This window comes from Erpetoichthys calabaricus, chromosome 5 (assembly GCF_900747795.2).
Source record: "Erpetoichthys calabaricus chromosome 5, fErpCal1.3, whole genome shotgun sequence".
Taxonomy (NCBI): Eukaryota; Metazoa; Chordata; class Cladistia; order Polypteriformes; family Polypteridae; genus Erpetoichthys; species Erpetoichthys calabaricus.
Window position 1 is genome coordinate 196601900 of NC_041398.2, and position 17001 is coordinate 196618900.

Below are 17001 nucleotides of genomic sequence, written 5' to 3' on the forward strand. Positions count from 1 at the left end.
GAAAAATAACTCAAACGGACATGGGGACAAGGTGCAAGCTCTGCACTAACAACATAAGGGTATGAGATCTGAACCCAACACATTGCATCAGCAGTGCCATTCCTCCACATTTTCTTTAACCTAAATCATTAAATCGCTGACGTATTATGAGCAGACATGGACTACTACACTATGAATAAACAAGCACTCTAGAAAGTGCCTACTCCATTTGCCCTTGGTACATAAGTAACCCTGCAGTAATTATCATTATCTCCTTTATATGGTAAGCTTTCATGTGAGTAAATGACCCCAGCAAGTAAAATAAGCTAAAGTTTAACTTTTCATGGTTTAGTACTTTTTTGGCGTTAAATAACTCTTTTGCAGCTCTGACTTCAGTCAACAAGTATGTTTTTGTATTACTTGTTAAAGTAATAAGAACTAGAAGAAGAAGAAGAAGAAGAAGAAAAAGAAGAAGAAAAATTTCCTGCAACACTGAATTGAACTGAGCGGGTCTCATAATGGATGAAAAATAATATATATTTTTTTTATAAATCTTATACAACCTACACACTACTACACAGAAATGTCTAAATGTCCAATGTACCTACACCAACACTGAGACAACAGGCAGTGGCACAATGAATTCTTCAATACCATTCCTTGACAATACTCAAATAATAAATCTGCCGAATTCAGAGTTGCCAGGAACTGAAGTTTCTCCCAGCCAGTCCATCACAGTAGACACTCACACAAATATCTACTCCCAATTTGGAATAACCAGTCTTCTTACTAGCATGTCTTTGAGAGCCAACGAACCCAAAAGGAACCCCATGCAGATACTGGGAGAATATGGATAATGACTGGGAGCAGGATTAGAACCCCAAGTGTTGAACCCAGGAGGCAGCCACATGCCACCCTGTTCACATAAAATACACATTTATCCTTTTTTTAATTCTGTGTACCATGATGCCATACTCTGTACATCCTTTCCTTTGTTGAGGATGTGCTTCACATTCTTTCCCGTACGTAAAACACATAAGGTTCAGAAAAAGAACAGTCTAATGTCAACACCTGAAAAGCTGACTCTTCAAATCTTCAAGTCTTGGTTTTACCCTGCCCCCCTTTAATCTACTACTTGTAATATTTTGTAGTGCATGTTATCTTTTCAACCTCCATATAAAACTTCCTTCAAGCCCTTAACGTTTTTCAAATTGGATATCAGTGTCTATGATGTTATGCTGTGGATAGATAGATAGATAGATAGATAGATAGATAGATAGATAGATAGATAGATAGATAGATAGATAGATAGATAGATAGATAGATAGATAGATAGATAGATAGATAGATAGCATTCTGCATTACTATTAAAGACAAAATACAACTTTTGCCGAAAGATAACGTTACTTCGGAACAAATTACAATTTTTTGTGGTCTGTTTTGAGAGGCTGCATAAATAAAATGTCAATCTGTTAATTTCCCTGGTGCTTTAGATTAATGTAAATGACAGGACCAAGGCACTAATAAAAACACATCCCTAAAGTAAAGTCTCATTTAACAGTGTCATTTTTTAGAATGGTATTTATTTAATAAATTACCGGTAAACTAAATCTGGGATTTGGAATTGTGATAGCTGTAATCTTTCATTCATTCATCTCACAAATCCACTCAACTCCAATACACAAAGTCTACTCCTGCAGCTTTGTGTAGAGGTGTGAAAACCACACCAATCTATCACAGGGAAGTCCACACATGGGCATCTTTAGAAACGCCACTCAACTTAACCCACACATCATTGACATATGGAGGGAAATAAGAATGTTAAGGAGAAACTTTACTAAGAAAATAAGAAGGATGTCCACCATAGTCAACGTAGACAGCAGCTGGGGTGTTTGAATTGACCCTGGTGCTATAAGGCAGGAGTGCTAACCAGTGTGCCACTGGATTCACTGGAATAAACCTAAGGGTAAATGTAATAAAAAAATAATAATTTCTGGTAATTATGCTATGAATTTAGCCACATTTCAACAATACAATTACAATAGAATACATTACACATTATGAGTAATTTAAAAAATACAAATTTTTGTAAAAAGTTCTTACTGATTTTTGTTTACTATATTCATTAGACTGGCCAACAAATTTCAAAAAAGAAGACCTCTCATTTTACTGAGAAACCTATGTTCCTATCCTCACTTATTGTCATAAACAGCACTTGGTGACCAACAGCTCAAGTTTGCAAGTGCAAGCATCAGTAAGTTTCTCCACAGGGTTTATGGCCCATCGTGGTGTACTCCAGAGGAAAACATGAACATAGCTCACTGACATAAGGACACGATGGAAAGATTATCTGTCTCTCTTTCTCACTCAGCTGACCAAGATACACTTGGGAGCTAGCTACATATTATGGCTAGAAAAGAGACTCTGGCCTTCTTTGCTTGGCCTGTTCCCATTATGAATTTCAACAGGATAAAGTGTTACAAAAGATGACACAAGAGGATAAAATTAATGCAACTCACATTTTGTTTCTGAATTAGAAGTATTTTCAGAATGAGCTTGTAATTCAAATGCTGCACCATTTCAATGTCATTAAGGGCAGGGGGCAAAGGAGGAAACTATAAATTGCCTGCACTTTTCATCAGTGTTTCCATAACACTGTACAATAATATGAGCTAAGCACCAGGAAGCAGGCTTTCTCTAGTCTTACTTAATTAAAGCAAAAAATGATTCAAATGATGTACTGTGCTAGCCCCAGGACTACTAAATAAAGAAGGACACAAAATTACCAAATAATGGTGTGAGATCTTATCATGTAATAGTCAAGCATATTATTTGTATTTATATTCCTCTGTTGTTAAATTCATTAAACAAATAATCTAATAGCAGGAAAAAACACTTAAGCCATGTACTTTTTGTATTTTTATTAATTATACTTTTATGAAAAATAGTTTACTAAAAACACTAGTGTAATTTGAATAAAAACCAGCAAGGGTGATTAAGTGGCAAAGGATTTGGCTAACATATCCGTTACGCTCACAGCTTCCACTGGGGATACACTGTAGGGCTCATCATAAAAGTAGTCTTGCTGGGCCAGACAAGATTCTCAAAGCAGTATTGCATGTTTGGGGACAAATCGCTAAAATCTGAAAAAGGGTTCTTTCTGAAAACCAGCCCCCAAATTAGCGTGTAATTTATGTGCACTCTAAAAGTTCAGGGTAACACTGAAAACACAACCAAAGCATAATCTTGATTTCTTGAAAAATGTGTTGAATTTGTAAAGCAAAGATTTCAAAATTGAAGTCTTAAGAATAACATTTGATTCAGTAATTTAGTCTATATATACAGTAACTTCTGGCTATCAACAGATTCCATTCCCACTGATTCGCTTATCCACTACTGTAAAACTGTAACCTGTTTTGTGAAACTTACAGTCTAATATTGACAATTTATGGTTAAGGTGTTTGCTGGGGGCTGCAGCAGGATGGGATAGACATGGACATCAGGGGGTTGTATTCGCAGCCATGAACAACAGAAAAAATAATTCAGAGAGTCCAATCATGCATAAGCAACATGTAAAACTGAGCAATTAACTGTTCTGTGATACCCTTAGATGTCTGGGGCTGCAGGTGCATTACACTGAATGGATCAATGTGAGTTTGCCTGGCACAGAGAGTCGTGTGGGTAAGCTACAGAACCCCATTTGTAGTGGGGAACGGGGCTTGCTATTGTTCCTCACGATCCAGGAACTCCCAGTAAGTGTGGGATATAAACTCACACTGATACATTGATTAATGTTGCTCACGTGCTCTTTGAAGAACAGTAAATAGAGTTTCTGAAAGCTCAAAAATTCCATGTGAATACCCTACGAACTCGGTGCTACAAGTCGGACAATTGAGAAAAAACAAAAATAAAATGTCAAACAAGTCTCATGCCATTTTTCAACAAGCAACTGTCTTCCAAAGACTGCCTACCTGATGTTTGCATAGACATTCTAGGAAATCAACATTGGTCTAGTCCACACTTTCAAGAGACAAATGCTTCAGGAATAATGTTTGGTTGGATGTGCCACACCACAGCATTGGACATGTGTATGACTCCATCCTACATTGCACTACCCTGTGTAGCTCCCACTGAAGCGTTTCGTGATACTCAGTACCCAGAGGTGTAGCTTCAGTCTGGACCAGTACATCATTTGTTTGCTAGAATAATTTCCAGTCCACATTTGGCAGCTAAACTATATACTTATTTCCTGTCTAAAATATTCCCTGGGAATGACACCATACAAAAGTACCCTATATAACAGGGACAGGTGAGGAAGAATGCTAAATGTGTTTGAATATTGTTTTAAAACAATCTTCCAGTATATGTTTAAATGATCATTTAAGCTATGTGAATGGTTAAAGGCAGTACTAACAGTTAATCAGACACTGAAGTTAAAGTGTAATCCATTCCAAATCTGCCCCAATACTAAACTGTACAAGATAACCAAAGTACAGAATTTTAAAAAGAAAATCTAATTTATCTGGTGTTATTTATTTGTCCGTATCATGGGAATTCATAGTGTCTCCTACTCTTTAAACTGTTCAATTTTTGCACATATATTTTTTGTCTTCTTTTTTTCTCCTTGAATGTATTTTCAACAAAACATTATGAAGTTTCATCAATATGATTTTATTACTTTACCTATCTCTGCTGTATCAGAGAAGTTCAGCATTTCTCACCAACTATAGAAAAACCTAGTATGTCACATCTTTCAAGTTTTCAGCAAATTGAGAAAATGATGTCACCCCTATAATTAATGATCTCTAGATTTATTTCATTTTTCCAGAGCTTCACATACACAATATAGTTTTTTTCACAAATCAACAACACCTGCCATTTAAATCATGCAGTTGCGGCATTTGAATCATATGATCGTAATCTGACATTTCTTTGGTAGGCAGTCTTCCCTCATTAGTCAGTGGAGTTACTAGGTGACTTTACAACTCATTATGGGGCGATGATTGGCCATATCTTGCAGTATATGAAATACTGTGTACAAACTAGCTTATTCCATTATGCTATGACCAGAATGAAGACATATTTGGCCATCACCACTAACTTATAACACCAGGAAAGACCTAGTACCTCCAAAATCTAAAAAACTCAAGTTTTGAAAAAAATGGTAGCTACTAGGTTTTTCCATTGCACGTGAGACTTCTACATACAGTACTTGGATCTCAAACATGAAGCGGATTAAGCAAGTGTAAAAAATGGATGTATCTGTAGGTAAAACCAACATAAATGTTTTCAAATCGGGTCTAAAATTTTGCTCCATGTTAAGCACTGTGTAAATATAGTGCAATTATATATATGTGATAAAATGTCACACGATGCCAAATGGTTCACCAACCCAAAAGATGGCAAAGTATAAATAATGAAAGAAAAAGCTATGTACAGTTCTGCCACAATACTCAGTAATAAAATTTACTATTTCAATCCTAGAATGACATTAGAACATTACAATATTAGAACAACAGTTTTGATAAGGGCAGGCTAACCAACCCAACAATGCTCTGCAATTATGTTCACCTAATTTATCCAAAATCACATCAAATCAAGCTCTGAAGTTAAGGGCATCTGGGGTGACTGACATGTATAAGTGTATCATCAGCACACCTGTGGAAATTCACCCTTTGTGCTTTGATGATTTTGCAAAAGATAAGAATGTATAATAATAATAGTAAGACTTTTTTTTTGTTTTTCATTATGATATAAATTTAACTGTTACTGTAAGAGCATCCTCAAACCTGAAATGAATTATGCAAGTTTTAAAATGGACAGATCGATTTTCAGAACAGGTAAATAAGAACACTAGAGCTTTCAGAGAAAAGTTCGGACTCATTTGCCCAGTTACACTGATCCTACTTGACAATGTATAAGAAAAAAAAATATATATGTATAAATAAATACAAATTAACATATATACTGCACTCAGTGAGTACAAACAACTAACATTTAAGGCTTGTTCCTTATCGTTGTGGGTAATTGTAAAATCTGCATTTACAGTACATTCCTTCATGTAAGCATACAAAAATAGTGTTCATGGCTTTCATCTTTTTTTTTCTATTTATTTATTAATCTAATTCAGAACTTGGGCTTTGATGTATTTGACTATTATTTGGTGTTTATTTAATGTTTTAGATTAGTTTGTATTCTTTGTTATTAATGCCAGCTTTGCTTTTATTCCCATTGTATTCATTTAATCATTTGCTAATCACTTTGTGCAAGGGAAAGGCACTATATAAATAAAATATATTTTCATTACTAAATATTTATATTACTCATTAGTGTCTGAAAAGACCAAGACAGTTGAAACAGGTTAAAGTTAGTTAAACTGCAGAAATGGTTTTCATCGGTTAGTGCTGCCGCCTGTCCATTCCTGATTCGGTCGCTGTCCTTAGTGACGATTTGTTGATTTCTGCCCTGCTAGAAAGCGACGTCCCGACTAGGGCTACCTCATGCCTTATTCCAGAAATTGCAGATAGGCTCTACGAACAACTATTAAGGAATAACAGGGTGGATGCTTATTCGATACGAGAATTTCACTTCAAATAATTCATATCGCGAATGTAGAACATTATATTTAAAGTATATTGTTCATTAGCAAAGAATTGATACCTTAATCAGCATTGCTGAAGATGCTAAAAAATCCTGCATTGATCTGCCTTTGCAGCGGTTTTTAAAGTGCTGCCATCTTCATGCGCAGTACCCGTTTCTCACAACAACAGTTACATCCGCTGAAACGGTGCTAATAGCGCGCTTTGGAAGAGACTGATTGGTAATGCGGAGGGGGCGTTAAAGAAAAGATATCAGCGCGAGGCCCGCACCCCTCTGGGACACAAGTCGGGCTCGTTTTATTTGGATGATATGAGCGAGAACAGCTAACCGTACTGCATCATTGACTTCTTCTCGCGTTCAACTTTTTAATTTTTTTTCCAACACTGATTGATTTCGGTGCGTAATATCTGAAACATAAAGTTTATAATGGCGCAAACACTTCTGTAACTTTTTGGCTGACTTGTTGATATCGAAACGCCAAAACACACCAGAAAAGTACAGGAACATGGTATCCTTTGTCAGCTTGTTCTAAAGGCACCTGACTGGAATAAACAAACAGACCACAAACATGACACTTCTGTAATACTGCAGGAGCCCTGCCTTCCGTGTGACGTGATAAGGGCACTGGATGCATGATTTCGGTAACGGCTGTCACCAGCATGTCAGGTCGTTTCATTTTTTTAACTAATCATATTATCAGCGTACTCACCTCTTTGCATGTTAACCCTTGAAGAAGCTACTCCATGATTTGTTTTGTTTATTTTAGCTCTCGTCGTGAGAAGTTGCGGAGTTACGTTCTCGCTCTCGTTGGCGCTCTCACTCAGGATTCCAGCAGGGAGGGATTCCCGCAGCGACTACGCACCGGGAGTCTAGATAACCCACAGACAGAACGCGTGAGCGGATTTGGGACCAAAGTACGAGCACCTCCCAAGACCAAGCGCGCTCCCGTGACCGCCCTGCGAGCCAATCACGAGAAAGTATTGGTGTGGCTCGCAACCCTGCAACCACTGCAACCATGGACAGCGCCCAAAAGTAAATCCTCGCGTGATGCGGAACTCTGCGGAGCAGCTTGGACAAGTGTTTACATATACTCGTGAGTGGCAGTGGACTGCGGCCGAGTGTTGGGTTCGACTTTAACCGTTAAATGTGAGGCCGGTAAAGCTTACATCACGTCGTATTTTTGTTCCTTTTTATCTGTTCAATCCATATTACTTTTTGGAAGAAGATTAAGGAGGTGTAACAGTTTCAGCTCAATTGACCTTAATAACACTATTATACGATACTCTGCTAGTTATTAAATTAAGCTTTTCCTCCCACAGTCCAGAGACAGGGATGCTGTATGCATTATCCATTAAATATTGGCTTGCTTTGAGTATGACTGCCTGCAAGTCAGTGTACCCCTCAAATGGACTGGTGCTCTATACAGGGTTGATCCTAGCTGGTACGTGATGCTGGCAGTGTGGCATAATGATTAAAGCTTTGGACTTCAAACCCTGAAACTGTGGGTTCAAACCCAGTCCTGACATTGTGTGAGGATGAGCAAGTCACATCACCAGCCTGTGCTCCAATTAGAAAAACAAAAGAAATGTAACCAATTGTACCTCCCAAATGTTGTAAGTCCCTTTGGATAAAAGTGTCAGCCTAATAATAAGTAATAAAATAATAATGATGCCCCCCAGAACAGACTAAAGCTCTGTTACTGAATTAAGTGGGGTTTTTTTCTAAATAGATGTATGGCAAACTGGTGGGTGCTTTTTTAACAGTTTACTATGTGTTTTTCTTTACTGTGAAACATTTTCTTAAATTGCATTATATAGTAGATCTTTCTTACTTGACTTTACGCTTACATCAAATGGCTAGGAGGTGACTTTACAACCCATTATGGGGTCATGTTTGGCCATAGGATCAATGGCAATCCTAAATCTGCAACAGCTAAACCTAGTTAGAGTTCCCTGATCCACCACACCTCATACTGGCCAGTTTTCCAGAGCAGTCATACAGTTACCTGTCCTGTTCTATCCAGCTACACAGCATGACACCCTCTAGAGGTGCCTTTTTTTACCCTGGCACAGTAACACATGTCATTCTTGCCAATTCCTGTTTCTCTCCTCTTGTTGACCCTGCCCATGTTCTCTGCTGCATTTGTCTGCACTCTGCATTTACAATGTTGCCTATCACTGTATAATGTGCATGCATACACATAAAGGCAGTTACAGATTGGCTGTTTAGGAGTGTATAAGTTTAAATATGTGTGTTTGTAGGTCCTATGATGGACTGGAATCTCTCCTGCAATATTTTCTGCATTGCACCCTCCACTAATGAAATGTTGACTTTGTGTTCTATGAAGCTGGTTATGCTATTATATATTAATATTCAAAGGTTTTAAACTTTTTGATAACAACTATTACTTTTTGATCAAGGTACTATTAAAATTATTTTAAAATACAGCCAAGATGCTTTTAATGTTACAAATGGCAATTACTGCTTGAAATGACAGATTTGTTGCTAACATTTGTTGCATACAGTAACATGTTATGCAGTTTTATCATGTCACATTCAGTCCATGATACTTTAAAAGCTGTAGTAGCATTTCTACATATATATATATATACACTTTTTACATATAGGTACACATACATGTGTGGTTGTGGGTGTGCATGTAAAATTAAGTTTTTTTCTTTCAATACCACACAACCACCATCAAAACACAATTTATTGCCATTCTTTCTTGCTGTCTTCATGACTTCCTGACAGATTCCATAATTTGTGTAGCTATTTCCTCACTGAATTTGTTTTATTAACTTAGATGGATAAATTTGAACTTAAACCTGAACTTTGGAATGATACAGTAGTGTTTCCCATATCTAATGTCAGCAGGTCACTTTACCAAATAGTTTCATTCATTGCAAACTCAAAATGAAAGGCTAAGTCATAATATCTTTTTTATTGTCATTCAGCTTTTGTATTTGTATTTATACATTTTACATCATTTTTTGCAGTGCCCAAAAACCCAGACACAACCATGCAGACAAAAGTACCGGGTTCAAAATGTTTATTTTTATTAAGCACTAGGGGGCTTCGCTTCCTGCTCGCTTTACTCGCCAACCCCCAGTGGCCTGCGCTACGCACTAGCCACTTCGCGTCTCTGCCGCTCGCATTTTGAAGAGGGGGGCTGAATGCACCCTAAGGAGACGCAGTCACTCCAAAACCCCCTCTTAAATGGTGATACAATGGAAAACAAGCACAATTTTTTTTTTACCTCCTCTTTGCTCGATCAGCTACTGGCTTGCTGCTGCTGCTGCTGCCTTGCCCCATGATCTGCATCTCACGCGGCGCACTTCTGTCATATCACCTATGTCCATATATTTGATCTTTCTTCACTTTTGCCTTTTCATCAATATCGCATTGAATTTTGATTCCATGTTTGGAATTACATTGTGACCACGCAACATATAACTGCCCATGAGTGAATATCGTTTCTTTCTCTCTACAAGAAATGTGTCTGACAATATCTCAAGGGACATGAAAGTGTCTCTCTGAGAAAATCACGTCTTGTCTCCTTCCAAGATTTTTTTTTTTATAATAGAGAGACAATACCTTCACAACATGTTTTCTTCCTACAGCAAACATAATTCTTTCTCTTATTTCTTCCTCCATTCCAGCCAGATGGGCTTTGTCTGCATCTTCACCCTACTCATCTTGGGGAGATGGGACAGCTTCATTTCTGATGCTACAACATTGCACCCAGGAAGCACTTCAGGGTCAGGTGGAACTTCTATGAAATGCGGTCTGAATCTTCTCTCAGCAGTCCCCCAAATGAGCCCTGAGAAACGTAACAAATCTGCTTTGTCAAACTACCTGTGGGTGTCCAAACTGGAGACAGACCAGAGGAGCACTGCCACCAATTGTACACAAGGAATAACTGCTCTTAGCAGGCAGATTCCTCCAGTCCATCCATTATATTTTCTACTCATCTGGGAAAAGAAACAGGACCCATCCTGGCTGAGATGTGTATCTATCCTTCCATAATAGCCTAGTGGTTGGGTAAGGATTTACTCTCATACCCAGTCAGGAGGCCAATCCATTACTATTATCACAGTATCAAAAGAATCAGAAAAACATACACAACTTTTTTGCATTCTATCACCTCTGGAAAATAACCAGTATCTGATTCAAGAATATGTACAACTGTATCATTGATTATTGTAGAAAGAATATATGACAAATTCTAAACTTTTAGTTTAGATAGTGTCCAACCTGTGATTGTTGTACTGTCTTTACAGGGTTTTATTTAAAAGGAACACTGAAGGACAATGTTTGTTGTTACACTGGAAATCACATGTCTATCTCCTCTTTGCAGACAGGAAGCAGTCGACCTGGAAGAAGACTCATGAACCTAGCAAAGTGGCATCCACGGTACCATATACTGTACCTCCAAGAACATTCATTTAAGGCTGCACTGGAGATGTCTTGAGGTTGTATTCTCACTTTACCTACACTACCTGCCAAACAAAAAACAAGTTTACCAGGGGAAACCATCCAAGGTGACATGTGAACTCAACACAGATGATGACATAGCCAGTAATGGACTATATACAGTAAATAAAAGAAGTTTCACAGAAAAAAATCTGAATAATGCACAGAAGTCAAATAGCTCCAGCCTAACTGACATGCTTAGGGAGTGTATGAAAGCAACGGAGTCTTTCCTTGTTTTAGTAGTGATAGATTAGTCAAGGAGGAGATGAATTATATTAGGAACAGTAAAGGCAAACTAAAATAGGCAAAGGCAAACTGTGAAATAACAAATGTTCTAAATTTGGATTATTCTGAAGTTGATGATCTCACAGCAGGTACTGGGACTATTAAGAAGGTAATTAGTGATTTGAAATTGGGGAAAGAGAAGTGCTTCTTAGAGTAAAAAGGCTGAAATTAAGAAAATCACCAGAACTTCATAACAAGGCAGTTAGTGAGGACACAGATTAACTGCTGACACTAATTTTCCAAATACCACCATACATTGGGAAAATTCCTGCAGATTAGAAGCTAGCAAATGTTGATCCAGTATAAGAAAAAGGTGATCAGACCAATCCAGGTAACTGTAATCAGTAGGCTTAACATGCATCATGGCTAAATTAATAGATGCAGTTATTAAGGAATTGAACAAGCATCAAATGGCAAGAATAGGTGTATAAGGAAGGGAAGATTATTGTTTCACTAATATACCAGAAATCTATGTGGAAGTAACAAATCAATTAGACAATGTAGGCACGGCGTAACATTCAGATGCATCCTAGAATTGTGCAGGCACCGTAGCCTTCAATGGACTGAATTCAGTAGAACTTTCTCAATCCATTTCACAGGTATGGGGACCACAGGCAATCCCACCAGGCCTAGGCAAAAGTTTGAAAATAAGTATGGGCTGGACTCTAGTCCATCACAAAGACCACTCTCACTCAAAAAGACACATAAGAAAACACACACACACATCATATTCATATACAATAATAATTTGGTAGTGCCTATTAACATAGCATGAATACATACATACATACATACATACATACATACATACATACATACATACATACATACATACATACATACATACATACATACATACATACATACATAGAACATATTTGCGATTCCTTCTGTGCTTCAGCATTTCTGGCCTTAGTGATTTTTATGCAATGGCCCTTGCAAAGCTATTCAGTTATAACAAATTTTAGGTAAGTACCAAAAGTGAAATGCAAACTTTATTAAACATTCACTGACCATTATGGATATTAAGTGAATGTGGCACTATGGTGATAAATTATGGGGTGACCAGATTTTCAATGTCCCACACTGGGACACTTGTGTAGCATTTATGCCCAAGTATAAAGCCCATTCTTGTTTGTTTATTTCATTGTCACCAGAGAGAGATCAGGGCACTAAAAAACAACACTTTCACAAATGAATGTATAGGAGCCCAATCTGTGTTCAAAGTGAAAAAAAATAAATTGCAGTTTCGTATATTTCTGTCTGCTTCTTAGTTGTCCTCGCATTGCTGTTCAAATTCAAGATAAGTTCTTAATGAAGCCTTCCCCTGTCAATTTGACCATGTTATTATTCATATATTATGGGATTGGAGGAGTGTTATGCGGTTTTGTGCCCCTTGGAGTTTCATAAATATTTTCTAAATATATTGTGAGGATGCTTGTGTCAGCAGATGCAATGTTTTATTAAATGATCAGCCTGTTAAAACCAGGACTTTTTGATATTCATCAGTTATTCTTTGGGTCGCATAGCTTGAAATAAGGACCTCTGGTCACCCTAATAAATTATAGTGTCAGCAACATAGTGAATCATTATACACTGCAGATAATGGAGATGTGAGAGATTATGTTAGTGTAAGGTAAACACTAAATAAATGTTTATTTGCTCTTGTGGGATATGGCCGGCCGTTCATCCCGGCCAATACCCCCAGGCCGCCAGATGGAGCCCTCCCTGCAACATGGAGGTGCCCCGAATTCCAGCAGGGCCTCATGGACATTGGAGTTTTACTGCACAGCCCTGCTGGATACCATGGGGACCGCAAGGGGACGCTGCAGGGAGGCTCAGGGATTGCTATGTGCACTATAACCCGGAAGTACATCCTAGTCACAGGGACAGAAGAAATGACGTACTTCCGGGATGAAGAAAAGGAGTTTTCACCTGACCCGGAAGTGTTAAGAGTCACATGGACTGAGGGACAGAAACACTTCCGGGTCAACAAGTATAAAAGGACTATGGATAACCCCAGCATTTGAGCTGAGTTGGGAGGCAGGGTGACTAAGCATCTGGGAGTGGAGGATTATTGTATTGTTTATTATTATTGAGTATTGTGGAGTGGAGGGTGCTTTGTGCACATTTATTATTATAATAAAGTCATTTTGGACTTTTATCTGGTGTCTGACGTATTGTCCGAGGGTTCAAGGGGACGACAGCGCCCCCTATCTGTCACACTCTGCACACAGCAGCTTGCTTGACACAGGTACTACATTCAAATCTAGATAATCTTTTGTTTTCCGTGCTTGCATTTTACACTTTTACAGTTTAAAATTGTTTAACTAACCTGCTACAACTTAAAGCATCCGGTGGTGTGAGACAGTGATGCACCACTTCTCTACTGCTTGCGCTCAAGTCACTGGGAAGTCCTCTTAAAGTAGAAACAGCTTGCTGATGTAGAGGTTTAACTGCACATGCCCAACCTGATTTGCCAAGGGAGAATTGCTATCCTGCGCATGCTCAAGCAGCCAGTGAGAGCAACTTCCTACCAACGCATGCATGCAGTCTGCTGCTGCCGGAGGTGAAAAAGAGGAAAACATACAAGTTGGTGTAACTTCTCTCAAATTTCTACTTGAAGTCACTTGAAACGTTTCTCTGTTTAAAAATAGACTAGGGGGTTTTGCCCCCTGCTCACTTCGCTCACCAACCCCTGGGCCTACACTATGCGCTAGCCTCTTTGAGGTTCTGCTGCTCGCGTATGGGGATGCAGATGTACAATTCAAACAGATTTTTATTTTCATGGGAATTGTTACATATGCATAATAGAACTATTTTACATTACAGCGAGTAATTAACCATATTAAAAAAGAGTAAAACGAAATGATTTGAAAGTAAATTATGTATCATGTTGCGTTAAGAGTTATTCATTGTGTAATATGATTTCATTCTGTTTGGCTTTGAAATTAACACGCAAATACTTTTTAAACTTACACTTTTCCTGTAAAACTTCAGTAAAAACAATTTTTTTAATTAAATTTTCATCAATATCGCACTGAATTTTGATTCTGTGTTTGGACTTTCATTGTGTCAATGCAACGTGTAACTGCCCATGATTGAATTTCGTTTCTTTCTCCCTTTTAAATAAAACAACTTTTTCAAATGTTTGGCTCTGAGATTTGTAATTTTTTTTTGCAAAAGCTATTCTAACGGGAAGCTGTTAACATTTTAATACGAATGGCATATCAAGATCTCCTTTGTTGTGTAATGTTATTCACGGAAATATCCTACATTACCTTTCTTGGATACATCTTTCTATCTACAGTAATTCGTGCGGTGGTAGACCGGACAGTGTTAACGGTTGTAGATATTCTTCAGGATATTGTAAGTTGATGTTTTCATCTTCCACACTATCAACACCAACTGTTTCAGCATAGTCTATTGATACGCATTTAACCAATTTGCCGTGTAACCGATCGACATTTTTGGTGTTCATTTGTTTGACTTCATCGTTTTCTCGGTGCTAGGATTGCTAGTGTACTCATTTTTTCTCTTAATAACCCTTTGTGATGAAATTCTTCAATAAGATTTGGACATAATACGTCTTCTTTAATTGGGAACTTAAAGTGAGGAAAACGTTAATATTTATAAGAGCTGAGGGAGCAGAAACTGTGCCTGTCAAAAGCATTCACACAAATGAGAGATGAGATTACCATGTGCGTGGTTGAATATGATTGAGAGGAGGCTGTGACTTGAAAAAATCTCATGGCCAAAGTCTCAGTTCACGGGACTCCTGTCTCGTCACAGGATTTTTTTATATAATAGAGAGACAAGTGTGCAAGTTCGCCTATTCTTATCAATGGGAGATTTTGAAATTTGAAAACCGTGCAGCTCAATCTGTTCAAGATACCTCGACACTGAACTGTCTTGATAAAGAATGTACTAAATTTGAACAAAATTGGTCCATGTGGGTCTGAGCTGTTTTATATGAATAGAGAGGCAGACAGACAGATATGGGCTATTGCAATAGGTGCCTCTCGCATGATATACAAACACACCTAAAAAGAATCTTATCAGACATGCATATAGTATTATTTATCTTGATATATGGAAGGCTTCTGATAAAGTCTAACATGAGAAGTGTGTGATCAACCTAAAGAAGTGGAATTTCAAGACATAGCATATAGATGGGGCTATACCATAATTTTCCTTTGTCTCTGTGTGCAGACTTCTTCAATTTTGCAATTAACTTACCTAACTAATCATATCCATCCCACTTTTGCTGATGACTAGTGAGATGTGAAGGCTAAGGAATCGCAAAATCACAAAAAACCAAACAGAAAATCGGATGCTGGTATTTAGTCTTTCTCAACTGGCATCAAATCATTACTATACCCTATCATATTGCCATTATCTAATAATATACTGTGGAAGCTAGAGGCACTGTTGCCCCGCTAAACCCACCAGACAGACATCCAGGACACACGTGTAAAAGCACCAAGAAGATTTCTTTAATATTTTTCTTCAGAACTAGTGCACAAAGCACCGCACACTCCACAATTCACAAATCACAAATCAATAATCAATAATCCTCCTCTCCTCTCAGCAGCTCCGTCACTCTACCACCCAACTCCGGCTCTCCTTGCTGGGATTCCCAAAGTCCTTTAAATAGTCCATGACCCGGAAGTGTTCCTTTTCTGGGTCAAACGCCACATCATCCTTTTCAAGTAGCCCGGAGTTGTCGTTAAGAGTAATAGTCCCCAGGTTCTTTATGAGCTCCCCCTGGCGGCACCCACGGCACCCAACAGGGCTGAGGAAATGGACGCCACGTCCCAGGATGCTTTGAGGGAATCCATGGAACTGTTGCCGTCCAGGGGAGCTGCCACCTAGCGTCCCGTGGGAGGCAATGTCCCGAAAAGGCTGCCTTCTTCCATTCTTTTCTTTTATGGACGCCTCGGCCAGACTGAATCGCCGGCTGTCCATCACAATACATTAATATAGAATGTTAAGTATACTGAAAGTCTTCCAATCATCTGCTTCCCATAAAAATATGAATTGCCCAAACTGAAACCGGGACTCTGTGCTTCTTTGAAACAGGGACATTGTACTGCTGTCTTCTTTTCCCACAAAGCAAAAGGAGCACTTGTAACACTTGCTTAGTGGTTTTTTCAAATTTAGTGTGGACAGGTGGTTGTCTTCAGTGGTGCATGAAGAGCAAGAAGCCTCTCAGGACCATCAACACAATGTCTTGTGCAAGATAAATTTGTGATTTTGATCTGAATACACAATGGAAGGTCTAAAACTAGAAAGTACACCTTATGGGTAGTGAGGAGTCATAGTGGACTCATCACTATCTCCATTCATAAAGCATACAGATTCAGTTAAGATGGCTAACAGAATGTTAGGTTATAAAGTTCAATGTGTGGAGTACAAGTTGAAGGGTTATTCTTAAGTCCTGTAACACACTAGTGAGACCTCACTTGGAGTACAATGTGCAGTTTTGGCCTCCATATTATGAAAAATACATAGTAACACTAGAGAAATTCCAGAGAAGAATGACTAGGCTGATTTTGAGCCTGGGAGGTATGAGCTATGAGGAGAGATTGAAGGAGTTGGAAGCTTTTTAATTTAACCAAGCATAGATTAATAGGTGACATTATTGAATTGTTTAGGGAA

At 38.2% G+C, this 17001-nt stretch overlaps 1 protein-coding gene across 4 annotated transcripts in view; it reads right to left on the reverse strand.

Annotated features, from left to right (window-relative positions):
* Positions 1-7446, reverse strand: part of LOC114652147 (uncharacterized) — a 381858-nt gene extending 374412 nt beyond the window's left edge. For 2 of the 4 annotated variants that reach the window (XM_051927672.1, XM_051927671.1), the window contains exon 1: positions 7289-7445. In XM_051927672.1, the coding sequence (XP_051783632.1) occupies positions 7289-7298 (10 nt within the window). In that variant the 5' untranslated portion in view covers positions 7299-7445. Of the gene's footprint in view, positions 1-7288 lie in introns of all 4 variants that reach the window. The other 2 variants (XM_051927670.1, XM_051927673.1) reach the window with 2 other exon arrangements.
* Positions 7447-17001: the final 9555 nt, after the last annotated feature.